The sequence below is a fragment of the Simochromis diagramma genome, unplaced genomic scaffold (assembly GCF_900408965.1).
Source record: "Simochromis diagramma unplaced genomic scaffold, fSimDia1.1 OVJJ01000205.1, whole genome shotgun sequence".
Lineage (NCBI taxonomy): Eukaryota > Metazoa > Chordata > Actinopteri > Cichliformes > Cichlidae > Simochromis > Simochromis diagramma.
In genome coordinates, this window is record NW_024386782.1 from 13,616,628 (window position 1) to 13,643,308 (window position 26,681).

The window sequence follows — 26,681 nt, forward strand, 5'->3', positions numbered from 1 at the left end:
TCAAAGTCGTGTGTTCATTCCTACAGCTAGCTAGTCATTAGGTGATATAGCAGGCGGGCAGAAACACAGCTAGGATTTTTCTGTGTGTTTGACAGGCCATTTCTGGAAGAGTATAAACATACCGCCCAGTCAGCAGGAGTTACTTAAGTGCCTACACACACACACACACACACGCACACACACACAAATACACACACACAGGCTTTGCAGTACATTACTAACCTAGAATTACAGGTGTTTGGTGGCAGTGGCGATGAACTACGAGTTTTCAAAGGTGTGGTTCTGTGTTATGTGGTGCTAACGATTCCTGTCTAATAACTATGCAGAAAGCTGCTCAGAAACAGCAGCGGCAATTAGAAGCTGGGATCAGAGGAGGGGCAGGGCACTGGGGGTAATAAGGACTTGTTAGCAGTAATTGTTAAAATGTACCAACGATTAGAGAGGCCGATCTGGGATGTGTCTGAATGCGTCTGGATATGTCTTATTACGTTGTAGGAGCTGAGGACAAGTGTGTGTGTGTGTTTGTGTGTTGGCTGTGTGTACATATTTGCTTCTATGGCTATGTTCTCATTAGCATCTTCACAGATTTCTGCAAAGTGTCGAATAATGTTGAGCGGCACGATCGCACATATCCAGGAAAATGAGTGTGTGCACGCAAAAAAGCAGTTGCTTTCTATTTCGCACACACACATACACAAACACGTTCACATACACTTTCTCTGGTGAATGGGATTAAGAGTCTCAGTGACAACAGTCCAGATGGCCAGACACGTAATCAAGCATCCATCAGCCCTCCTGCTTCCTTTCCTCCTTACCCTTTAAACCACTCTCTCTTTCTCACACATGCACACAGACACCTCCTCCATACCTGGAACTATAATTATAAATCCACATTCCCGCAGCAGCGAAGCAACGAGATGGCAATTTCCTTGGCTAATAAATCAAACCCATCAGAACATCTTGATTGTCAGGCAAAACAAAACCTGCTAAAGTTTGCTTTGCTTGAGCCCAGAATCACAGACATATCTGGAGCTGAACGCAGTCCAAGATGCAGACCGTGGCCACGTCAACTGTCTGTGTGTTTTTCCTCTCCTCCACTCCTCCTCCGGGCCCCCTGCTACCTAACCACATGACAGACATATACCATCTGTTCCCACACACTCTGTGATGGGGATGAGAGGCTGAGTTGAGATAGGATCTATCGCTCTCTTTCTCTCTTTCTACAGTCATCAGCGCTAGAGAGACCTCGTCAGATAGGAATGTCAAGCTGTTGCTGATGCTGCGCCTGAGAAGAGAAAGTGGAGAAATGCCACAAAAAAGCAAGAGAGGAATCAAAACTTGATGATCAAGATGTTTAGTGCAACAATTAGGCCTCGTGAAGACAGGAGCCATCAGACAGCAGAGACTGGAGTGGGCAGAGTGGACCACGCTAACACTTCTGAGACCCCCCCCACCCCAACCCTTCAGCATCTCTGACAGATCAATACTAATGATCTACCTGAATGGAGGCTAGTGGTATGGCCACTGATGAAATAGACAGGAAGAGAAAGGAAAGAGAAGAGGGAGATCGATGGGCAGGTCAGAAGGTGAACTCCCAAAGGCGAGGAATATGCTAGGCCTACATTTGCTCCCCTCTACCCTCCCCAAATCCTACCCCTCTCTTGAGAGGGTTCAGATGGTCTTTTTATCACTCTGCCAGCTACCACAACATGGACTCCCTGGCTGTTAATTAGAGCACACCACAGCACTGGGCTCAAGGCATGTGCATATACAATGCATGCGTGTGTGTGTGTGTGTCTGTAGGGCGTGTGGCTCTATATTCCACTCAGGTCTTTATTAATGCTGCAAATACATTGTGTGGGTGGACCTTGGACTGAACACTTGGAGAGAATTAGAAGAAATGGAGAGAGTCGGACAGATAAACAGAGAGAGTGATAGAGAGAGGGATTAAAGACACTTACTGCCGTGCTGTAAAATACCACAAAAAGAGGAAAAATAGTAGTGAATCTTTGCAAGCATCCAGAACCCAACGATGCTTTTCAGATAGCTAAGGATATTCAGCAGTGTAGAAAACAAACAAGGGTTAAGTTAGTCATTTTAACTTTAAAATTCTGCTCATTTCAAGCTTGAGTAGAATTGTTTTGCATCATTAACTGTTTAAAATAATCTGAGTTTATCTTCTACTGCAGCACCCAGTTCATCCAATTCATCCTCTGTATAAAATGAACATTTTTAACTCCATTCCCTTTAAAGCTAGCTCTCCATTTAAGTTAAATCCATACTGATTTGTTGTCCTTTGTAAAAAGAACATCATACCAACAGTCAAACATAGTGGTGGTAGTGTGATGGTCTGGGGCTGCTTTGCTGCTTCAGGGCGACTCACTGTGATTGATGGATCCATGAATTCTGCTCTCTACCAGAAAATCCTGGAGGAGTATGTGTGGGCAACAGTTTGTGTCCGGAAGCTCAAGTAGCAGGACAATGATCCGAAACACACCAGCAAGTCCACCTCTGAATAGCTCAAAAAAAGAAAAAGAAGCTTTGGAGACACCTAATCAAAACCTGGCCTTCAATCAGATTGAGATGTTTTGGCGTAACCTTTTTCACGCTCAGAAACCCTCCACTGTGGCTGCATTAAAATAATTCTGAGGAGTGGGCCAAATCTCCTCCACAGCGAAATGAAAGACTTGTTGCACAAATGCTTGATTGCAGTTCCTTGGGCTAAGGGTAGCGCTATCAGGTATTAGGTTCAGGGACAATTAATTTTTTCCTTTTTTTTTTTTTTTTTTTTTTACACAGGATTTGTGTTAGGGGTTAGGGGGTTTGGAAATGAAATGAAAAGATTTTCTCTTTACATTTTCTCAGGTTATCTTTGTGTAATATTACAATTTGACAAAGATGTTTGATGATCTAAAACCTCAAAAGGATGGCACAATCCTTATGATGTTATGATATATACAAAGCTGTGTTAGAAAAACAGCTTTAATTATCTAAAATATCCTGCTTGCCCTTACCTGGGCTCTCATATTTCTTAGATACAGACGAAAAGTGAGTGCCTGTTAAAGAATGGCCTTTCTAACCCTCATCTGTTGCTTTATTTGATTAACATTTCATGATAGTTAATGTTTCATGGTTGTTTTAAACGTCTATGAATTATCTTATATTAAATCCTCGTGTTTAATACCCTAACACTAATGCCAAGATGGTAGCTGCATTAATGAGGTAAGTTAAAAAAATGTCAAAAAATTTCTTTAATTCATTCAGTTTGTTAACACTGACATTTTCATTTGTAATTGTAATTAATTTAACTTTTTTATATCGCCACTCATAAATAAGAACATTATCCGTCTATGGACCCGATCATCATCAATGTAAAATATAATATAATATAATATAATATAATATAATATAATATAATATAATATAATATAATACAATAGTAATTAGAAGGCATCAGTTTGCAAGGTCTCTAATGCCTTTTCCACTGAACTGTAGAGCAACATAAGATAACAAAACCCTTCTTTAAAGGGCAAAATGTAGGAAACAGCTTTGTTAAAACCACAGCCAGCTGTTTTAATAGACTGGCTCAATTAAAAGGACACAAACACAGCAGCAAACTCACACTCTGCCCCGCAGATGCAGATAACCCATTCCACAGTACAGGACACTAAAGTACAGTTCACCAGAGAGGAGAATATGGAGCTACAGGTATTCAGCCAAGCTCCTGGATGAGTCAGCGACCGCTTGAAATAGATACTGCGGGCATGGCCTTGATCACACTTTCCTCTAAAATGAATCATTTATCAAGAGCAAACACTGCTGCACAAAAGTGCCGCTTATTTTTCATCTCCTGGTTAAATTGATAAGATAGCCTATGGAAAAATGTGGCATGTGTATACAAACACTCTGTGTGTCAACAGCGTTTGGGGGAACATTGGCAAGGGTCGAGCAGCATTGTTCCCCGGAGCTTTGTGTTTGTGTGTATTTGTGTGTATCAAGAGGTTGAGCGCGTACATTTTGGCCTGGTTATGTTTGCAGAAGGGCAATCAGGCCTAGTGCCCAAAACCAGTCAGTAGAGCCAACCAGTTCTGGGCAAATATGCAATTTGTGTGTCCGTGCATGCACACACGCATGCGGCAGTAAAACGGAAAGACACAAACACCCAAAGGGTCAAACACATAATGCATATGATGCAAACAAACAAACATGAATCCAGGTTTTCTTTCCCCGTGCCTCTTTGTATTTCTGTCTCACGCGCACAGAAACCCAAACAGATACTCTCTCTCTCTCCCACATTCACACACAAACACGCCCGCTTCCCCGCGGAAAAAAATCATTATTTCTCCCAGTTAAGAAACAGGTTGCCTATTCATCTCTCAGTTCATTTCAGTGGGAAATGGCCATGTGCATGAAAGAAGTCTGAATAAAAGCCGATCTCGGGGAGCCTGATTCAGGATTAATCTGCTCGCACTCAGCAGTCTTCAGAGGCTCTAATGCTTCGACTCCTATTGACTGCAGGAGGGCTGAAGGGGAGCACTTTAAATGCTAATAGACCTTTATGATAATAGATCACAATGCAATGCAAATGCAGACTTTGTAGACCAATCACATGAAAAACCCATGTGTCTTCACCATTGTGTGCCCTACTTTAGGGGGCCAGGACTAAACAGGATCCCACATGTAAGGCTGATTCCCGAACCACATATAAACATTCAAGAAAATTTTAAAAAATGAAAGAAGGACCGAATATAAACAGCAAAGACGAGGGGTTAAAAATGATGAAACAGCCAGTTCTCCACTCGAGGAGTGTAATCCTCCTGCAGGCTGAGTAGATACTCTTAGTTGTTTCCAGACCGAAATGCTGCTTGAGCCGCCGGCCTGCCAATGCAGCAGACGCCTAGGGGGAATCACTGATCTGACTCTGTTGTTCATATGAAGGGTGTTTGCCGTGGTGGCAGAACATCTCTCTTCCCTCGTCTCTCTCTCTCTCACCCTGTTTCTCCCCCATCCCCCGCCTGCCTTTCTCCTAAAATGGGACACTGGGAGGTGAGTATAATCAGGATTACTTTGCACAAAACCAGACATACACACGCACACAAATGTATGCACTCACGCACACACCCGTGCGCATGCTTACCAGCGCACACACAACGGCGAAAGTCGTGCACACAAACACATACATACAGCGCTGCGGTGATGAGAATCTCTCGCCCACAAAAGGCTTTCAAACATGCAGAGCTGCAGATATTCATGTCTCCTGAAGGGAGAGCAACACAACTGCAGTGTCCATAGAAAAGAGCAGCTGGGATGGAAAGGGGAAGGGGTGGAGCAGCGGAGGGCATGTAGAAATGCAACGGGAGGAGTTAAAAACAGAGTCAGACAGACAGAATAGATGGCTAAGAAAATGAAAGCATGAATAAAACAGAAGAGAAGAAATTAGAAACGGATATTGCTGTAGGGCCAAAGTACGGCTCCTGGAGTTAAAGAAAGAAAGATATAAGGAGGAAAAAAGGTCATTTTACAGGTAATGATAAAGATGATGATGATGTTGGTGAAGGCCCATAACCTACCACATCTCCACCCATTAGGCAGCCAACAGTGCAGCAGTAAATATCCTGTGGCCAACTGCAAGCCCCTCACTCTGTACGAAACTGCTATTAGTCTCAGTCCACCATTATACAGAATGATGAGATAAAGCACATCAGTGGATGAAAAAGACTTTTCAGTGGAAGTGGAAGGGTTTTGGCCAGTAATAGAAAGCCTTTTTTCTACTTCAGTGGTGGACCTTTTCTACGATGGACTGGTTCTTTTTTTAAAGACTGACCCAAGCACAATCTCTGCAGACATTTGTGCACTTAACAGCATTCTTGGATGACATGATCTATTCTGCAGAATATCACTGAGCCTACAGTAGGCTGCATGGGTGCAAGACACTGGGAGTGTTCTGTCATGTTTGAAGTAGGAGGAGGTGCCGTCACTGTGTAAAGTTGAAGTAAAACACTGCGCAGTAACTTGCAGGTAATTTAAATCCCTCTCCTCGTGTTTATGTATATATAGAGCAAAGAAGCTTTAGATTTACTTTTGAATATAAATTTAAAAACACTTAGAAACATCTTGGCAACAAACTTGTACCTCAAATTTTATATCTTTACTTTAAACTTTTCTGAAAAGTTTGATTTAAAATACACAGGCATTAATCATCTAAAAATAAATTGTTCATCATGTTAAAATTTTAACCTCAGCTCACGCAAATCAAGGTTTTCAACAGGAATCACTAGCAACTGTGGGTTTAGTGTATTGTCCGAGGGTAATGGCCAGGGATTAAAACACCAACCCTGGGATTAGCGGACAACCATGACAACCAGCCTACACCGTTGTTTGATGTGCAGCACTTTCCAGAATGACTTCATGCGCCCTGATACATTAAAGGGACAGCTTACAAAAAATGGCTGATGTGCGACAAATTTCTAAGCAGCATAAAACTCTCAAAAAAATAATATATACACAAAATTATTGCCTTTATTGCCAACTGAATGCCAGAGACGTGCCTGTGCATGATCATTCAGGCCAAATCTAACTATTACAGCTACAGTCAGCTCTGATTCTGATTGGTACTCTCGGTGAAATATTATCTTATTCATTGCTACCCTTCACTCTGCTCTCAAAGACTGAAGATTGTAATGTCACTGAAGGGATGGGGACATCACTGTACACAGAACGGGTTGAGAGAATAGGTTACGGCACCAGGAACACACTACCACCCACACACGAACACGACCACACACACACACACACATTGGGAAGCTCGCCCTCGAGGTGTAGTTTATGTGGTAATGTCCTTTAGATTGGGGCTGTGTGTGCAGAGAGGATGGGCTGGGTAACAGATGGACAGGAGTCTATTCCCTGGGCTACCAGCCTTCTGCTTACCACACCGCCCTGCCAGCTCCACAATCCTCATCCATCTCCTTCACTCCTACACCCCCACCTCCCACCAAACCCCATCTCCTATGACATCCCATTCAATCTCTTTTGTTTCACAGCATCCTGCTGTGTTACGCGACTTACTACCATCTTTTCATCTTCCATCATCTCCATTTGACCTCTTCCATCCCCCCTTTCCCTTTTTCCTCCTTATTTACTCCTAGCGAGCAAAGGTTCTTTGCCAAACCAGGGCGTAATCCCTTGATTTTCCTTCATGTATTAACAGCCTGAGCAGTCATGCCTCTGTTTCTTCTTTCATTCCTGCTGTGCTGGGTAGATGCCCAGTGCTCTCATCCCAAGCTATCAGCCACATGCTGCAATTTTAGTCCATAACATGTTGGAGCTCCACATTAGATAAGTTTTCCTTCAAGGGGCCAGTGTACATTAGATTAACACCCTCGCTCTGGACGGGAAGTGCAACGTTTAGAGCAAGCCGGGACAGTTTGCTAAAATGCCCCTTAGCTAGCATGCTAGCTGGCCCTCTCTGTGGCCAGACCACGCTCGCTGCACTCAGAGGGACTATAAAAAGAGCAGCTCCCTGCAGCCTCCTGTGCTGGCAGGGTGCGGCCCTGCTTCGCTGTTACATCTACGACTGACAGCTCAGTGAAGCAGGGATGCCGGTTGAAGGCGAGCGTGCAAAAGAAAGCACCTCTTGAGTAGACACAGTGTGTGTGCGTGTGTGTGTACAGTATATGTGAGGGGTTTTTGTTTGTCTTACCTCTGATAATGGACAGCTTTGCAGTGACAGACTTCTCGTCTACGCTGTTACGTGCCACACACTCGTAGGTGTTCTCATCTCGGGGACCTCTAAGTGGTTGGATCCTCAGCACAGCACCTGCACCATCATCAAACTCTATGGTCTGGACAGCCACAGAACAAGACATATTAGTCACAGCAGAGGAGGCACATAAACCCTACTATTAGAGCAGCTGACTATAATGTTGCGTGTCAGCACCTCGGCCCAGTGTGTGTTGTGTTAATATCACAACAATTACAGCTAAGCACTTCATCATGCCCCACCAGAAAAAAAGAAATACAAATAATAATAATAAATACAAATAATGATTTTGTTTGCTCTTCTCTACAGAAATGCTAGAGGTCAGGCACAGATACAAAACATTTACCTGTGCTCACACATTTACCTGAAGCGGGTAAAGAAGGAGGCAGTTTCTTGCACAAATACACTTCATCTGGGTTGATACTTACTGAAATGGGGGGGTTGAATGAGGTCCTCTGGTAGAAACTGAGTATTTCTAAGCATTAGGTCACAGGATCAATACACAGTCAGGCCTCTACTGAGCCACAAGAATTTACTCTCTGGACTAGGCTGCTGTATAGCTCCATGACAGCAATATGTGAATTCAATAGGAAGTAAAGTCAGTAATACTTAAGGGTCCATTGATTAGTTTTATTTTAGGTTTGTAAAATGATCGGAAGTTTAATGGAACCTTGTGATCTACTGTATATTGGAAACATGTATTTTTAAATAATTATTTTTCACTAATAGTTTAAATGTTGGGTCTCTTTATCTTCTTGATAATACTGATACTGCCTGTTTAACTTTGGAGCTGCAGCCAAGAGGCCAGTTAACTTAGATCAGCATTATAGAAGGTGGGCGCTACACTTAGCTTCAGCATAGACAAGCTAGCTGGCTAATTGCATGCGTAGAGTACTGATTTAGCATGTAAAAACAATAATAATAAACCCTTTAATACGTTTGGCACATTATACTTATTGTACAGATTAAACAAACAATGAATTACCTTTATATTTTTATTTTCAGAGACTTAAAAAGAACGAATAGCTGCTTCACCCAGCTACCATTCTGTATGCTAAGCTAAGCTAATCAGCGCACTGGTGTAGCCTCTTATTTAATCAGACACATCAAAGATACCAGTCTGTGTATTTCAAAAATTTGTGAACATACCTTGATTCCAAAACATATTTTTAGTATTTTATATTAAAATTTAAAAAAATAATAACTGGAAAAAAAACCTATTTCTCACATACATAACAAAGTTTTATCTTAACAGTTTTTCGCCTATCCACTCTCTGTATAAATTTATTTACAGTGTAACGTCAAGGTTGTAATTAATGTATACATTCAAATAATATGCATGTTTTTTTAATGGATTTGCATATTCATATCTGTCATGCAGTTACAGTAGGAGTTGAACATTGAGCACTGTGACAACCACCTCGATACGCTGGGAGTTGACCTTCTTGCCCTTCTTGTTCCAGTAGACAGAGGGCTTGGGATTGCCTGTGGCTTGGCACACAAATGATGCTACACCTCCTGATACTCCGATCTGGTCTGTGGGAGTCTTGGTGAATTTTGGGGGAGCTAAGAGAGAGAGAGAAAAGGAGGGAGAAAAATGAGTGAGGGATGGGGGAAAATTAAAACAAGACACCAGAGGGCTACAAATGAACTCCACAACCAGCAACAACCGTCCCCGCTGACCACGCCCCATTTCACTGTCAGTGACTGGTCAGGCCGACTTGTGTTCTGATGGCTATGTGTTGTGCTTACTTCCTGGGTATCATCTAGAGGACAAACTGAAGGACTTCCTGTGGGCCATAAATAAAAGATGGGGCTGGGCTTCACAGGAACATCTCTTTCTCTCTCTCCGTCTCTCTGCTTTCTCGAGGGCAGGCTGCCATTGTATTTCATGCAGCACAGGCTGTCATGACACATGAGTGTTTCACAGGTAGGTGAAGTGTTGGCTGCAAATTCACAGCATATAATTGGTTTAAATGTATTAATATCAGAGGTGTCATTTTATGCCTGTGCATGCCAAAGAACTGCACAGAGATCCTGATGATGTTAGCAAACACAATGAACACAGCAGCACAGGGTTTTGTTAATTTTCAGAGTCGACTCAAGGAGACAATTTCATCTTGGAGGCTGAAAGCATCTTAGGTGGGACGTATGAGCGCTGCGGTCGCCCTCTAAGACGAAAACAGCAATTTCCAAGTGTGATATTGAGCCAGGCGTAGCGAACCTACACTTCTCACAGCGGCTGAGTCAGATCAGTCAAACAACCTCATGCATCCACCCTTTGCTATCTGTCTGTGGCCTGTTTCCATGGCGCCCAGCTTAACTCCTCCTCAGCTACAGAAACACCGCTATCCATCAGGGTGAAATCAGGATGACCCTTACCATGGCAACCTGGATGCCTCCTCCCCTACATCTGGGTGGGTGAGGTCTGCCTGTGTTGATTCACTTCTGCTCTGAAGACCACACAGGAGCAACAAAAAAAAGAAACCCTGCCTATCAAGTAATCACCAGCAGATTCTAAAGCCTTTTTGCACGTCTTCCCACTCCTACTCACTTCATTGGTTAACAGCCATGCAGAACACTTCCCAGTGCCTTGACAGTAACTGGAATAACATCATGTCAAAAGACTGCTCCTGTCCCGGCTGCCCCGTGTTGTCTCTTAAAGACCCACTCTGAATGTCAGAAATAAAGTGGTTTGCCATAATCCGCACAGGAAGAAGCAAAAAGCTGGTACAGTAGAGTCAATCAGAACAAATTTATGCCCACCATTTTGGGACTCAAGAGCAGGGTAGTTTTTTCTGAGGACTCTTAGAAAAGCACAGACTATTGAGCAGGCTGCTGGTTTTTTCTGACAACAATATAAGAACTATCAAAAAAAAAAAAATCAAAAAAGACTAAATGCCATGGCTGAAACTGCTTTCACCATCCTATAGGGTTATGAATGAATTTCATGTTCTTCTTAGGGATTGAACATGGTTTTCGGTGGCTTTACTTTGAGTCCAAAACGTTTTCTATGTTCTTTTTAATGTACTTCAACACCAATCCGCGTGCAAAACCGACCCCACTGGCAGTGTTACCACTTAAGCCTCTTCTGAAAGCCAGAGAAAAGCCCTACAAGCTACTGGCTCTGGATGGATGTGGACTGAACAGCAACTAGTTATGAGAGGAAGATTCCAGAAAGCTGCCCCGAAAAAAGAGGCACTAATGAGAAACCGTGGCTCTTTAATACCAAGTCCCACTCTGTTTCCACGGAACAGGATGGTCTACCACTGAAATACCTATTGTCTGTTTTTAAGGGAGCACCTTTGTAACCGGTAATCATTTGACTGAAAGACTGACTGCTGCTGAGCTGAGATACAGCTGGGACCTGCAGGCGTAGTGCCATAAATGAGTTCGGAGCTTGTTTCAAGTAACGCTGTGGGCTAAAGAGGAACAAGTTTGGGTTGGAAAATTTCTTTTGGGGGAATTAGAGTAACCTCTTGTGAAATGTACAGCTCTAAAAGACGCTACTTATGGCAAAGGTATTAGTGCAACCAGCTGTGGTCTGACAAGCCTTTAAGCCACTTTAATAATGCATCTCTTCCTGATTGTGTGTTTTTTGTTGTCAACTTTGTTTGCATTTCCTGGCTAAATGCGTGACAAAAATGAAAGGAAATTTAAAAATAAAACCTCCTGTGATACAAAGATGATGACTGCAGAGTACGATGTGTTGCTGGGCACATAAGAGACGAAAATAAAAGGAACACTGTCTCGGAAGAGGATCGCTGTCAGGGAAACGCTAACCATGTTTTGCATAAAATTCGACAAAGTGATGGTGAAGCATAATATCTGAAATTAATTTTCAATAATTTGGAAAAGAGCTGAGTTGAACCAGTAAATACTCAGAGGCACTGAGGGCCTACTAGCAAATCTCTCGTTTTTAGAAGTACTTATTGTCCATTATATGGTGTAATCTGTTTACCTAGGCTAATTTGGTCATTGTTCTGCTATACATATTGTTAATGGAAGAATTCCAGTTATGATTTTATCTCCTTCGTTACTCAGAAAGCTAGAGAGATTTGGATCTACAGGGAAAGAAAGATTATTTTCCCCTCCACAATACTATCTGCTCTGCTGAGCAACACTGTAGGTGGTCAAAAAGCAGCAATATTCAGTCCCACAACATTTCAGCTGAAAGTTGGCTGTTGTGTAATTTTTTTTCTCTTCACTGAATATAAAAAGATTTCAGATATGATGTCAGTCTTATAAAAGAACCGTGGACGCAAATTGGTTACGCAAATGGGAGATAAAAAAAATAGAAAAACGCACGAGGCAACTGCCGTATCTAATGGTGAGAGGTGCCATCTCCGTCTTTAACCTATCTTACCTTCTTATCCAAAAAAAATCTAAATATATCAGTTTAGTAACATTTTCAGAGCTCTGACAGCTGTGTGTGTGTGTGCATTTGTGTATCCTATGTGTGTGGCCAACTGAGGCAGGAAATTTGTGGAAATGTTGTAATCAAGGAGATGATGAGGAACATGCTGATGGAACCTCCTGGCTTATCACAACACATTAACAACGCCACAGCCCTAAGATGATGTGCTGACAGGCCTGGATCCACTCCTCTCATACACACACACACACACACACATATACAACACACACCGCACACATAGACTCACATACACACACACAGAATCAAAGGCGCGCACGCACACACACACACAGCCACATATATACACGTCTGTGCCTCGCATTCATTGCTGACAATATACCAGCTGCCATTCAACCGAGAAAAAGACAAAAAGACAAAAAAAGACTACCAACACATAAATAGACACAGACAGACAGACAGATAGATAGATAGATAGATAGATAGATAGATAGATAGATAGATAGATAGATAGATAGATGTACCTAGTGCTTCACCCACGCTGCTCAAAGGTCTGGTTAGCAGGATAATCAAAGGCAACAGCAGACACAGGGGAGATAGGCTAATCCACAGCCCCAGGATTGGCCTTCTGGCCTGGGCCAGGACTCCACCAGTCTTGGGCCGAGGCATGGCACCACCGTGGATTGGTTAGAGATGACGGAGATTTGAGTAGGGCTTCACTCAACAGGGATAGGCACTCTGCAGACACAAGAGAAAAAAAAAGAAGGAAGGTCAGGCATATTTCCGTCACCTCTGATTCATCATTCTGCTTTTAGAGCAGCATCTGAAATGTCAACGCACCATGAAGGAAGAGGGAAAACATACAATACTTTATACTAATGTAGAAAAAATAATAAAAACACGAAGAAAATTAAAGACATATTCATGCTAATGCAGGATTAGGTCTTTTGATTTAGTCAGAGCACTTCTGACTTGGGATTAACAGCTCAAGCAGGCCAGCTCTGGCTGAACTAATACCAGAACAATAGAGCCACTGCTCAATAACTATGACAAGAAACAGACCGAAATAGTTTCCAGCATACTGCTTCTGTATTAATAAGTCTTCTTTTCTAGTGAGCCGTGAAATGAGCTGCAATGATACAGTTTTAAGTTCTTTTTTTTTCTAAGACGTCCTAATAATTTCATTTTGCTCTGGCCTAATTCCTTCTTAGCGTTCAGTATTTTAGTTTTCTGGTGCCACATAAAAGTGTTAATGCAATAATACATCCAGAGTGTACCACCGTAATGGAAAACACTCAAACAAAGAAGACCGGGGGGGGGGTCAGTAGGAATGCGGCAAAATTCAATAACAGCAAACGTATCAGAAGCTGCTGCTTTAATAGATGTACCCCCTTCTTGTTAATCCCTAGCCTTGGGGGGGGATCTCCATCAGCATTTCTTTTTTTCTTTTTTTCACTCTCTTTCTTCACACAAACACAAGCGCACATGGGCACACAAATCTGTAAGACTGAACATAATTCAGCTCTGTCTGCTTACAGAGATTTAGACAAGCTGTGCAGAAGCTCCCCGTCTGGGAGTCAATAACTCCTCAGTCCTATCGAGCTCTTCCGACCCCCACCCCTCTCACCCGATGTGTCAGAACGCAGGTGGGGAGGCCAAATGAGAAAGGAGCCTTTGTTAACCTGTCATAAATCACGCACATACATGTTCTCCTTTCAAGCAGCAGTACGGGATAACATATACGCTCCCAGGGAGACATAATAAGCATTAACAGGTGACAGGGCAGGCTGTGATTGGCACATAAATATGCGCAAACACCCATAAGCACACTTTCACCCTGACATCCGCCGATACGCTGCCAGAAATGGAGGAGCAGCGATCAGGCCGACACTTAGTCGCCTTTCCTAAGCGAAAGCGGCATTTCTGGTGAGTTACATATTCAAAGTCTCCTCCAACCACTTATTGAGCTAATGACCTGCTCATAAACATTACTGTCTGCCAGTTCCTACACTAAAAATAGCTCGACTGAAAACATGGCCGTCTATCTGATAGAGACTCTTCTCGCCGCTCTGCCCTCGCCTTATCTAACGCCGTGTAATAGCCGCTGAATAGAAAAGCTTTCAGCGTCCCCTTTTCAATTGAACAATGTGATAAGAAAAATCAGATCAGAGCTCATTCGAGCACCATTGGTAGCATGTTAAGTAAATTCCCCTCTTACGGAAACTCAATTTGCCAGCGTTAATCTAACCAGGGTTACCGTTCTGCGTGGAGCCACATGGCCACTGAAACATTAGGCACTCCTTGCATGATGCAGCGTCTGCTACCACTGTCCTGTGTGCTGGATTTGCTGTGGCACTAATATCTCTCTGTGACCTCAGTCCAACCCTTTCTATCATTTCGTTTATCCCCTCCTCCCTGTTGTCTTTTCACCTGCTGACAAAAACCCCTCTCTACCTCTACCTTCACTATAGACGCACAGCCTCTAATCCTTAATCTTACTCTCGTCTCACTCCTGCATTAGTCTCAGTATTCCAGAAATCTCCTCTTCTCCCATTTCCTTTCATCCGCTTCCGCCCCTCTCCTCCCCGTTTTTCTCTTTTCCTTCCTCGATAACCTCTCCTCTCTTGATGCCATCTTCTCTGTGATACCCGATCATTCATCTCCTTTATTCGTTTTTGTTTTTTTTATACGCACTCTAACCCCTGCTTGTATACAAATCCTCTTCCTCCGCCCCAGCTGCCCTGCACCGGCTGCTCCAGCTGTTGTTGGTCCATTGACACAGTTCAAACAAAAGAGCTTAGAGCATCCTACAGCTGTGAAAGTTGAGGGAAGAAGCCAAAACAGATACACAGAAGCCCCAGCAGGAGCAGACCCAGCAGACCAGGCCCATCTAAGCATATCTGAGCTCGTGCTTATGGTAACTAACAATCGTCTTCACCTCTCAGCATACAAACAGTCAACAACCAGGCACGTTGCTCATTGCCGAAGCAGAATTAAAAGGTGCGAGCACAAAAATTCTCATGACTCAGGCCAATAACCCCTCAGAGATACTGCAACCCCCCCACCCCGATCATCCGAGCTCAGCATCCGGAAAGAGAGAGGACAGCAGGGGTTGTGCTTATTACCTTTTCAGTGTGACAACACAGATGGTCAGCCAGACAGATAGATTGATGGGGATGCGTGTGCTATTTATTGCGGGGAAGCCGATAATGACACCAAAGCTCAGGTGGTGAAACGTACACCGGTTATTGTGCCCCATCAGGCTGATGAAATAACATTGTTTAGGTGGCATCCAACCTGGCCCTGCTCCGCTGGGGCCCCTCGGAAAGATGACATGTTTTGTTTTCCTCACCTCGTCCTCCCACCCCGCACCTTCCTTCCCTCCACCCTCCTCACTCCCTCCCTTCCCACCGTACCCGCGATGCCTTGCACCACAAGTGGGTTGAGATGGTCTCCCAAGGCCCGTCTCCATGACAACGAGCCACGAGCACTCATGGAAGGACCAGATCTGTTTCCTGCTGCACCACGTTAGCTGTGAGTGAGCACACCTGATAAGGAGGCTCGTGTTGATTCCTTTTACCTTTAATTTGGATCCAGTTCTGGGAGTAAGCATCAAAGGAGTCTTGTAGAGGAGGAATCAGTCCAACTATACATATGTATATACGTAGTCTGGCATTTATAATTACAGGGAACACAACTGAAATAAACAGAAATAAACACATGGCTGTGCACCACTGAGTTATTTTTGGATTTTAATGAGAATGCATGCACTGCAGTTAGCCTTCTCTCACATTTTTATCAGTGATTCTGAAATCATGTACACAAATATGGGCACTTAAACTTTTTCGGCACAAATATAACCACGTCTTGAATTATGCACGTCTTAGTGTGCCAGCTTGGAGTGGAGGCATTTGGAGTAGAAAACATGTATCACTAACATACATGGCCAGACTAGAAGCGATATTACTTCATGTTTCTACGACCCTGGACCCTGTAGGCAAATGACACTCGCAAATGCTTGCACACCCACAGGGCCGTGCGCACACAACACGAACGCACACACATAAACATGGCAGATGGCAAAGCATCATGGGGGAGATTGGCACTCGCTCGCTCACACTTCCCTTCACTTTCTCTCTTAAACACACAGCCCACAGACACACACACGTTTATGAACACACACACGCTCACACGCTGAGGATCAGAAGCACAGGATGAAGTACGGCTTACTGCAGGCATGAGCTACACCGCCCTGGTTACATTTTTAGCAGTGGAAATAAAATATCTGAGGCTCCTCTCTAACAAGAAAAAAAAACAGCTGTCACTCAAACACGGAGATGCCCCCCACCCCCTACCCCTCCCTGGAATTTAAATGCATATGTAGACCTGCGTACTCCAACTAAACCTCCATCGGTCTTGCTTAATGCTGCAGGATGCTGAAGCAGGGGCCGCATCCAAACAGCGTTATCAGGGGACATTTTGACAAACACCAATAAAATTCCCAACCCGCAGCTACCATTTTCATCACGGGTCTGAGCCTATAAACAAGGCTGCTGCTGGAGTTTCAAATCACACCTCTGAGAGCAAACATGACTCACAGAAATAGCCTAAGAAACATGTAGGCATGGAAGGAAAACCCATATATGTCGCGTGCGCTGCCTTCTTTTCTAATCGTCACGTAGCACATAACCGAGGGGAAATGCGGATCATCAATTCATTGATGAGATTGTGACTTTTCTGTCATCCATTCATTTAACCCTTATCCCAATTACTGTTATTCTCTATCTTCACTAAGTGACTATTTTGCTTTAAATCATGTCACACTGAGCTGAGTAATTAGGGGGCTTGATGGTTGGTCAGGGAAAAAAAAGGCAATTTAAAGGCACCACTCTGGTCTCAGTTAAATTGTGACTTGCGTTTTTCTTCGACTTAGTTAATAATTACTAAAGTGAACTATGAATGAAAGCACTAATTGCACACAAAATGATTACTTGTCCAAGAGAGAATAACAGCTTTGCTCATAAAGAAAATAAGATTGGAGGATTAGAGTGGTAGTACTTAGTAGTGGTAGTACCGCAGCACGGTTTACACATTTGCTTAGCAAGTGAAAGCTCCCAGGTTCAATCCCAGGAGAAAACACAAACCTGTTTGGGTTACGTCAGGAAGGGCATCTGGTATTTAAAAAAAAACATCTGCCAAATTAAGCACAGAGCGCTACCTGCTGTGGCGAGCCCGTGTGAATAAGGGAGCAGCTCAAAGTATCTTGTTGTAAAATTATAAATAACTATCCTTAACTCTGCCAGATCTGACTTACAACATCTCAACAATTTTAAGAAGTACATTTAAAAACAAATCACTAGAAATTATCTGTCGTCTTTTTTTATTTGAAAATTATGCATTTTCATTTTCCTATTTGGATTAGTAGACGGAGAACAGCATACATTATTAATACATGTGTCTTTGTTCATCAGTTCTTCTGTTTGTTTAATTTGTTTCTGGGTCATACTGTGTGACAGGTGAGTGCTGACTCTAATTCCTCATTTGTTTCGACACCTTGATGTAGCTGACGGTTTGCTTTACTTGAATGTTTTAGAGAGATTTCTGTTTGCACAGTTTTGATGTGAACATACACAGGTATTCAGGGGTGGGTTTGGTGTGGGTGCTACTGTGGGTGCTTTCAAATCTTTCTGTCTCCAGCAGGAAGTTTCCTTTTATACCTTATTATAAGCTCTTCAGAAAAAAAAAAGCAGCATGGCTTTCTCATTATGATGAAATAAGCTTTTACAGATTAAATACACTTTCTCGGGATGATAACAAAACAAAATTCAAAACTGAATCTACCCACATACTCTCTCAGGCTTTCTCTGGTGGGGAGCGTGAATTTAGCTTTAGGTCACAGTTTAATTAACTGATCACCCACAGCTAAAAAGAGAAGAGCTTTCCTGGACTCTACGCTTTGACTTTCCTCATTTTAGCCACATTTGCAGCAACGTCCTGGGTGTCTGACCCCTCTTTCTAATCCCAGCATTAAGAGAAGATGCCAGTACAGCCTTTCTCCCTGCACATCAGCACATCAATAAAATTATAGAGCAGCACGAGCATCATGTGACTATTTAAGCATTAAAATCGCTGTTCCCCATTATAAAGAAAAATCTGGACGCGCTTCAGTTTTTCCCCATCAAAACTACGTTTCCGAGCCAAGACGACACACTGATTCGTGATGATGAACAAAGGGAGGGGTGGAGAGGAGAGACAGAAGCGTGACTAACCAAACTAACTTTCACTTTGACCTCAATCGCTGCATACCCGGGACGGACTAAAGCTGCCGTATCCCAACAATGGTGAGGCAAATGTACACCCACGCATCTTAAAAGGGGCTCTAAGGTCAGACTGACCAACACAACTAGAAAGAGGCATCTCTTTCTGATGGATAAAACAGCCTCAGATAAGCCTAGCAACAGATGGACTAAATCCTGCTAAGCAGGAAATGCCTGTAAAATGCTATAAAAGTGTACACAGGCCTGATTATCTTACGGGAGGTCAGAGGGTTGACATGCATTTACTGGGTAAGGAAGTCCTTGTCACCTCCTCGCAAGAAGTTAGATTTGATCCTTCTGGTGTCCTTAACATTTCAATGAGAAAAAGATCCTTTCCTAATGTCACACATCTGTTAAACACATCCATTGCACTGGTATTAGATTACATTTAATTTAAAAAAATTAAATTACTCTCTGACCTTTATTTTAACAGCTAAGGGTTCTTTAATACCCTGCCACCTGTTTTCTGAGGTGGTAGTTTTACCCATTAGCTGCTTACACCGAGTTTAAGCATGTTACTGTCTGACAAGGCTCCAAGTCGAATGAGTGATTTTGAAAAAATATGATAGTAATATAATTATGAAGCCAGTACACACAAGGGCCAGATGGATCTGATTCTCGGCTGAACGTTGTGTGTAATCTTTATACTTGTTAAGATTGGTAGGAAAGCCAGGATATTTAAGAGTCAGCCCAGAATCCATAGGCCCTGACAACATGTCCCATATTCACGATCTATGCATCACGGAACTGTGTGAAAACCTTGCAGCTTCAATTTGACAATTTTTCACGCTTTCAAATAAGTTCAAGGATTATTTGCTCCTCCGTGAGCTCAGTCAATTTTTCAACCCCTTAGGCTCATAAACCTCTTTCAAATCCCTTAGGGTAATGCCAAAATGCATTGTCATCCAGCTAAAACATGGCTCTTTCCTCCCTAAAAAAAGAAAAGAAAAGAAAAAAAAAACAATTGACATTTTAGCAGATGCGGCTTCACCTGACAGGTGAAGGTTTTTATCTGACAAAAGCAGAGGAACAGGATGCGCGCGTGTCCACATGCAGACACCTACGCAATGCTCACTCAGCTGAAACGGCAACACTGAGCTCGCAAACACCCAAACATAAATCGTAATTTTCTTTCAGCGACCCAATCCCCTCCCCGCACCCCCTTGTTTTTTTGCCTCCTCTGTTGCCGCTTCTTCAGAGGCAGCCGATCTTCTGTGCAGCGGCTCATTACGCAGGCTGATGGTTGAGCCCTTGTCAACTCACTGTCCAATTAGCATATCCAAGGCTGGCACAGACTCTTATCCCAGCGGGAGAAAGAACTGTATATACATACTGATGTCCACATAGTTATGCACTTGCATGTACGTCCCTAATTGTTAAACAGCTCTGACATATGAGAAAAGATGCAGAGTGTAAATTGTCCGCTCCTGATTCAGATGTAAGCAGGGCGAATGCTTCTTTACATAAATCCAAAACACTGGTAATAAATGTGTTTTAGATGAATTATCAAGCCCATCAAGCAAAACACACACACACGCACACACAAAACACACACTGACAACCAATTAGTGAGCTTCTCCTGCAGCAGGACTGAGGCTCCCTGACAACACAGAGCACCTTCATCTTCCTGGACGTCATTGTCATCGTCCTGACCATCATCATATTTCACTTGTGCTTCATTAATGGGACATGCCACACATTTTGTACCTCCACGTTTCAGCTCTTTCTCGAAACCTACACATCAGCTAGGAGACAAAGCCACGCTGTGTGAAGCGGATTTCAGAGCCCGTTAAAAGCCTCGAGAGTAATAACAGCAGCCTTGAGAAAGACAGCGCCTTTCTGATTTACCATTCATACATAACCCAACAACGAGGATGTCATTAATGTAAGCTTCACGGAGAGTCTTCAAACCGATTCATCTTCTTATTGATTTATAAAAATGAAAATCACTGTCTGCAAACACACAGCAGACGGTTTAAAGTCCAACACGCCCCGAGCATAACCTTACAAGTGTTTAAAGGCAGCTTTTGTGCTGCGATTTTGAAGCGACCCTCCTTTTAATATTTGCTCAGGTAAACGATGTGCAGCCGCTTCGGCGGGTCCTTATTCATTTCCTGCCGACACATTGTTTGTTTGCCCAAGAAGCCACTCTCTCCAGAGTATTTTTGCTGCCATGGTATCACCTGTCTGCTGTGGTCACATGACACGCCGTCCACTGAGAGCTCATTAACTCACAACTGCAGCACTTTTCTCCAACAACACTGAGATCATCTGTAGAGCATCAGCATTCATTTCACACGCCACACTGTTTGGTATGCAGTTAAGGTCAATCTAAAACATATAAAATAAGGCTAAACACTGAAAACTTGCAATGTTTTTGCCGCATACGCCGGTGAACGAATTCTATTTACGTGCTACACAGGCGCTACTCTTAAAAGGTCTGTCACTAACCAGCCATTGCATGACTTCCTGATGGAGATGAGATTTGTGACGCCAAATGAATTTCTCCTTGAGGGACAATAAAGTTGTGAATAGAATTGAAAAGCGAAGTAATGGGGTAGAAAAACTGCATTTGTCCTCTGTCTCAGAACTGAAATCAGTCGGGGAGTCTGTCTCGGTAAGTGAAGAGATGAAATGCTTGTCAAGGGTAACAGACTTGTGCACGGACGCCTTTCACCAATGACTAGCCATTACTCTCACCTCTGTCAAGCAAACACTTCATCCAAACTGGCATCCTTCAGTGCTGCGGAGACAGAGTAATCATGAAATGCCACAGACAAATGTGGAGGTGCATTCAAGAGCCATGTCAACCAGGCAGGCCCGGCACCTGCACACACATATTAAAGACTGCAGAATGCTCCTGCTGAATCAGGCCTAATCTGGCTTTTAAGTTTCCCCTCTGTGATTTGTGATGATGGAATAGAGCCACAAGTTTCCTGGACATCGTCCCTTTACCATCCTGCATGGTAAAGGTCTTCATAGCAAAGCTGTTTCACTAAAGCAATAAAGATGTTCTTTCAAAGGCAACTGGCATATGGAGGCACGCCAAAACCTTTTCTTTTATTGGACAACTAGCGCTGACAGCAGGGTTTAAATAGGTGGCACAAGCACCGAGCTTATTTGCAGGGAAATTTAAAATCATTAAGTCTGCTGTAATGCGGAATTACTCACATAAAGACTATTTTAAGTTTACTAGCTGCCGGTGAGGTTGTAATTAACAGCAGTGCTTGGAGTTGAACACACAAGAACGCAGGGGTAATGTTTGCATTGTGAACCATCCTAGTTTGTTGTTTAGTTTTAAACAGAGTGTATCCAAATAAAGCCTTGGGGGGTTGGGACTGCTATTAGCGTTGTGGGTATTTGATCAGCAATCATGCTGCTGAACAGTAGGATTCATCCTCTATGCAACATGAACTAAAGTGTATGAGTTTACATCTAATAGCTATAGACTGACAGTGCTATCCTTAAAGCCACAACCGGCTAAGAAACCTGAGCTAACTTTATCAAATCCAGTCTTCTGCCACACAGCGTGTACCATAATGACATAATGCTGCTAAAAAAGGGATTGCAGTATATGACAGCTATACAGATGCAATTTTTCTGCCTCCATGAGCATTGGCATTGGCTTTATTACACCAATTAAACCAAAGCCATATGATTTTATGCTTTACAAGACCTCCAATCAGAATGATTTTGGCATCACTTCATCCAAAATTAACTGATGGAAACCTACACTTTCCTCAAAGAGAAGGGTTTTTTGTTTGCTTGTTTTACTCCACGAGTTGAAAATACCTCAGAGAGCAGCCAAGTGCTGCTGTGGAGGAGCATGGATTATTCTGTCAAACATTTAATGACATCTAACTGGACGCTTCAAAACAAATGGTATCCCCTCTTTCACCAAGTCCTGATTAGTCAGTTTGTCTCCTGCTTTATCAGCCCTCTTGTCAGTCAACCTTATCCTCCTAATGACTCCTGTCAGTCAGGGATGTAACTGTCAACCCGTGTCAATGGCTGCACGTCGTCCTCCCGCGACTTGATAACGAGCTGTGCACATCAAAGCATTTGGCCATTTTCAGCGCAAATGTTTGCACGCGCCTCATCTTGAAATGCGTCGAAATTTCAACAGGAGAAACTTCTGCAACGCCCGATGATAAGAACGAGTTAGCGGTTCGGAAAGAGAACAGGGCTGACCCAGGGGAGAGCGAGGTGGCGGCGGCGGCAGCAAAACCTCGTTTGCATAGGGGAGGAGGACGGGAGGGGGGAGGGCTGAAAATGAAGGTGAAGATCTCTTCAGATGTGGCAGTTGTGATGAAAAGAGAAGCAAATGACTGAAGACAAGAGGTGGAGAAGAGAGGTAGTGGAGCAGCGTGCATTATTCATCCCTGCTGACACATCAGAATCTCTGATTCATCTGGAGAAGGGCATCAGTCAAGTCAAAACCTATCTCTGAGCCTTCACTCATGTGTACGCACGGGAACACAGACCCATGAAGAAAACACACACACACACACATAACCGCAAGTGACCCTTGTGGTCGAAGAAAGATCATAATGGGTCTGGTTTAAGAGACGCATCTTTACATAACTAGATTACAGTGCAAGTTTCAACTGTTAAAGCAGCTACCTAATACTTTTTTGTGTACTTTAATTATTTGTACACATCATCAATTTTAAAGTAGGGCAGCTGTGGCTCAGGAGGTACAGCAGGTCATGTACTGACTGGAAGGTTGGTGGTTTAATCCCTGGGTGCTCCAGTCTGCAAGATGCTGTTTGAAGTGTGAATGCTATATAAAAAAGGTCCTGATGTATAAAGAGCTCTGAATGTTTGACTCGAGTAGAAAAGCACTATATAAGAACCAGTCCATTACACAATAAGCATGTCTCGACGCACTCTTGGAGCCAGTTTTGAACTTTTATCGTTAGATGTGGTGATGAAGCCATAAAGTGGTCATTTAGTATGTGATTGCTGATAATTGTGTGTGTGTTTCTTTGCAACTAATGTCCTCATATGAATAATCTGATGGCTGGACGATTACCAAAATGAACATATAAAATACCACAGAATAAACTTCCTACATGCTATAGAAAGGCTCAGCCACCTCATTTAACCATTTATGAATTAGATTAGCTCAGAAATACTAATTCGACCACCAGAATTTTGAAAAGCATTAATGCTATGCTACGATGATATGATAATAAGGAAAGCTGGTTTAATGCCCAGCCATACTAAAGATAAGGGTTAGATTTGGATATAAAACAATATAGTTTTATTGTGCATCCTGATTGTCCCCAATTCAAGTTTCATTCCAGTTATTAGGTCAAAAAATAGATGTTTTGATTTTTAAAGGGTATTGTTTTGAGTAATGCGGTGCCTCCAACCTCATTACACAGGCGTATCGGCTTCATTCTGCATGCTGTATATGAATTGTTTTCAGGAGCATATAAATAAACAGAGGCAAAGCAGACAAAAGCTCACTGTTTGGAAGGCTTTGAAAAGGTCAATTAATATCTATTCCTAGACAACAACAAGTTGTTTTTTCCCCCTTCTTGTAATACAGGTGGCTACGCTCCCAGCATCAAAGTCGCACGCCTTTATGTTCTCCTTCCTTCCTTCCTTCCTTCCTTCCTGGTAATGGAGGGTAGGCACAGAGCCTGGCAAAATCCAAAGATGGGCATAGCATGTAACACAGGGGAAGAACGTAAGAGAGCAGAGCAGTTAGGGTAACGCTGCAGTGAGAATCTGGGATTGAGACTTCAATGAAGCCTTTGACTTGGAAACCAAAGCTGCTCCAGTGGGAGCACACGTCACCCGGCATATTAAAGTCTGGATGGATCTTACAGTGGTATCTGTTCAGAGGGAGCAGAAAACCATTGAGGCCCATGGTTGAACCCTGTGAAATGCTATTTAAAGAGTACATGCCATCACTGATTTCATAAGCTACCGCTCCTAACAGCGCGTAGATGAATACCTATGGGGCCAAGAATCTCTTGACTCTTGGAAGAGAAAATCTGATCTATTTCCAGCACACAGAGGTAATCAACCAGTCCAGTTATTCTGCTTCCACCATAATGACTTCCTTGTCATAACAATGCAAATATACACATTGCTTGCTATCTTATGAAGGTGCATAGTGTAGCCTTCTGTTAAACACAGAGTGGAGCTGAAAAGACGAGGGGGAAAAAATCGGGAGGGGATCTGCTAAAGAGAGGAATCCATGCATAAAAACGACTGATTAAAATAATTAGGGATGTGGAAATGGTCTGGAACAATAACCAGCAAACACAAGGTGCCCCAGGGAACATTTCCCATCTGTGTGTGAGGAGGAAGACCTCCCTCAAATTCACCACGACAGCGTGATTTTCTAGTTTACAGAGGCCACACAACGGAAACCCAGAAAAACGAAACAGGCCCTTGAAGTTTACATGATTAAATCCCAAACGGGCAATAGCCCTCGGAAAATGTGTCAGGATGAATCGACGTATCATTAAATTACATTCTGCCTGCACGCGTGACTGGCTGTGTTAACAGTCAAAACCTTGTGTTTATAATTATAGACATCTGAGAGGTCTATGGACTAGAAACACTGCCTATATGTGCAGATGGGCTTGTTTTAAGTAATGCTGGAGAGTAGCAGATGCAGCAGCAGCAGCACCACTCTATTGTCTAGGAACCAGTCCTGCTAAATAAGTCCATCCGCTTTGCCACCTGGTGCCTTCCATACCATAAATGATTCACAAATATTGGTATAATAGCCTGTATGGATTCATAATGTGTCTGCGAGGGCCCCTTTGAGTATGCTGACATAATGACATTATCATAGTGTTATATTTACTTTGGCGTGGCATCAGTGAAATTTAGACACAATAGAAACAGAACTAAGAGTTTTCTTCCTTTTTTCTTTCTTTTAAAAAATATCCTTGGCAGATATACAAGATGCCTGTGTTACATAGATTTGATCATAAAGATGAGCTCTTTCTTGTCTGAGTCTACTGTTTATATTTTTCTTTCTTTTTCTTTTCTTCTTCTTTTTTTTAATAGTCTTTAAAAAAAAAAACGGACTCAACATAGACTCGTCGCGCCTGGAGAGTGCTTTAAAGGGCCATCAAAATAAAAGCCACTTTTAATGACAGTTGATGAGGAACAAAGGCTTTGCCAGTCTGCCCGGGTCCCTCATGCTGCCCAGCCAACAATAAGGAGGAGGGGGTGATGAAGAGGGACGCGCACTCACAGCGTTGTTGCCAACCAGCCTGATCTGCACAACCTCGTTTTTTGTGTGTGTTTTTTTTTTTTTTTTTTTACCCAAACGCTTGAAACAAAATCTGAAGTGATGCTGCAGCTGCTGAGTAAAAGAGAAACACCACAAAGAAACACCCCGGGAAAGACTGAGCGGTGAAATTCCATCCGGGCTGGGATCTACTCTTACCGCTTTAGTTTCCAAAAGGCTATTCGACAAATAAAAATGTAACCAGCCTGGGTGGGGTGCACGACTGCAAACATTAACTGTTAAAATAAATATACATATGTATAAATGGATGGTGCGGGTTACCTCGGTAGGAAGTGCTCCGTCTTCCTTACTGTCTGGTAGATTCATGTGGGTGGATTTGCAGCTGGAAGCTTCCTTAGAAACAGCAAGGATAAATGTAATCCAGTGGCAGCTCCACTCAGATGAAGGTCTTCCTTTCTGGAGGGTGCATGCACACATCGCCGGCGTTTCCCCCCCACACACACCGTCCTGGGCTGTCCACCGACCTCTCGGAGCGCAGCGGGTCACGGCTGCTCCTCAGCCCTTTTGTCGGGAGAGCATTGCTGATCGGGCGGCCTCAGATACTGCTGGTTGATGTCATTGATACTCCCTGCCTTCTTCCTTAATGCCCTCCTCCTTCCCTCTCCTCGCCTACCCCTCCCAGCTCTCTCTCTCTCTCTCTCTCTTTCATGCACACACCGGAGCACTCCCCCCACCCCTCCCTCTTACACATGACGTGATGCAGGCAAGATCTCCAATAGCAACCGTATCCCCCATCACCTCTATTACCCCCATTACTTCCCCACTTCAGCCCCCACCTCCTCCAGCTCTCTCTGGTATCGCTGACTGGTGCAAAAGAGGCAGCAGCTGTGGCAGGTTGGTCTTGTGTATTGGTGACTGATTGATTTATTTGCCCCCACTTTGCTCCCCAAGGAGCTAAAATGAAGAGAATCACCCTAGACCTCTTAGATTCCCATAACATAGCAT

At 43.2% G+C, this 26,681-nt stretch overlaps 1 protein-coding gene across 10 annotated transcripts in view; it reads right to left on the bottom strand.

Moving 5' to 3' along the window:
• LOC120727612 (receptor-type tyrosine-protein phosphatase S-like) overlaps positions 1 to 26,325 on the bottom strand; it is a 68,484-nt gene extending 42,159 nt beyond the window's left edge. For 6 of the 10 annotated variants that reach the window (XM_040021988.1, XM_040021987.1, XM_040021986.1 and 3 more), the window contains exons 1-4: positions 25,998 to 26,321; positions 12,659 to 12,872; positions 9,177 to 9,325; positions 7,700 to 7,841 (exon numbers count right to left, since the gene is read on the bottom strand). In XM_040021988.1, the coding sequence (XP_039877922.1) occupies positions 7,700 to 7,841; positions 9,177 to 9,325; positions 12,659 to 12,803 (436 nt within the window). In that variant the 5' untranslated portion in view covers positions 12,804 to 12,872; positions 25,998 to 26,321. Of the gene's footprint in view, positions 1 to 7,699; positions 7,842 to 9,176; positions 9,326 to 12,658; positions 12,873 to 25,997 lie in introns of all 10 variants that reach the window. The other 4 variants (XM_040021991.1, XM_040021989.1, XM_040021990.1 and 1 more) reach the window with 3 other exon arrangements.
• Between the last annotated feature and the right edge of the window lie 356 nt (positions 26,326 to 26,681).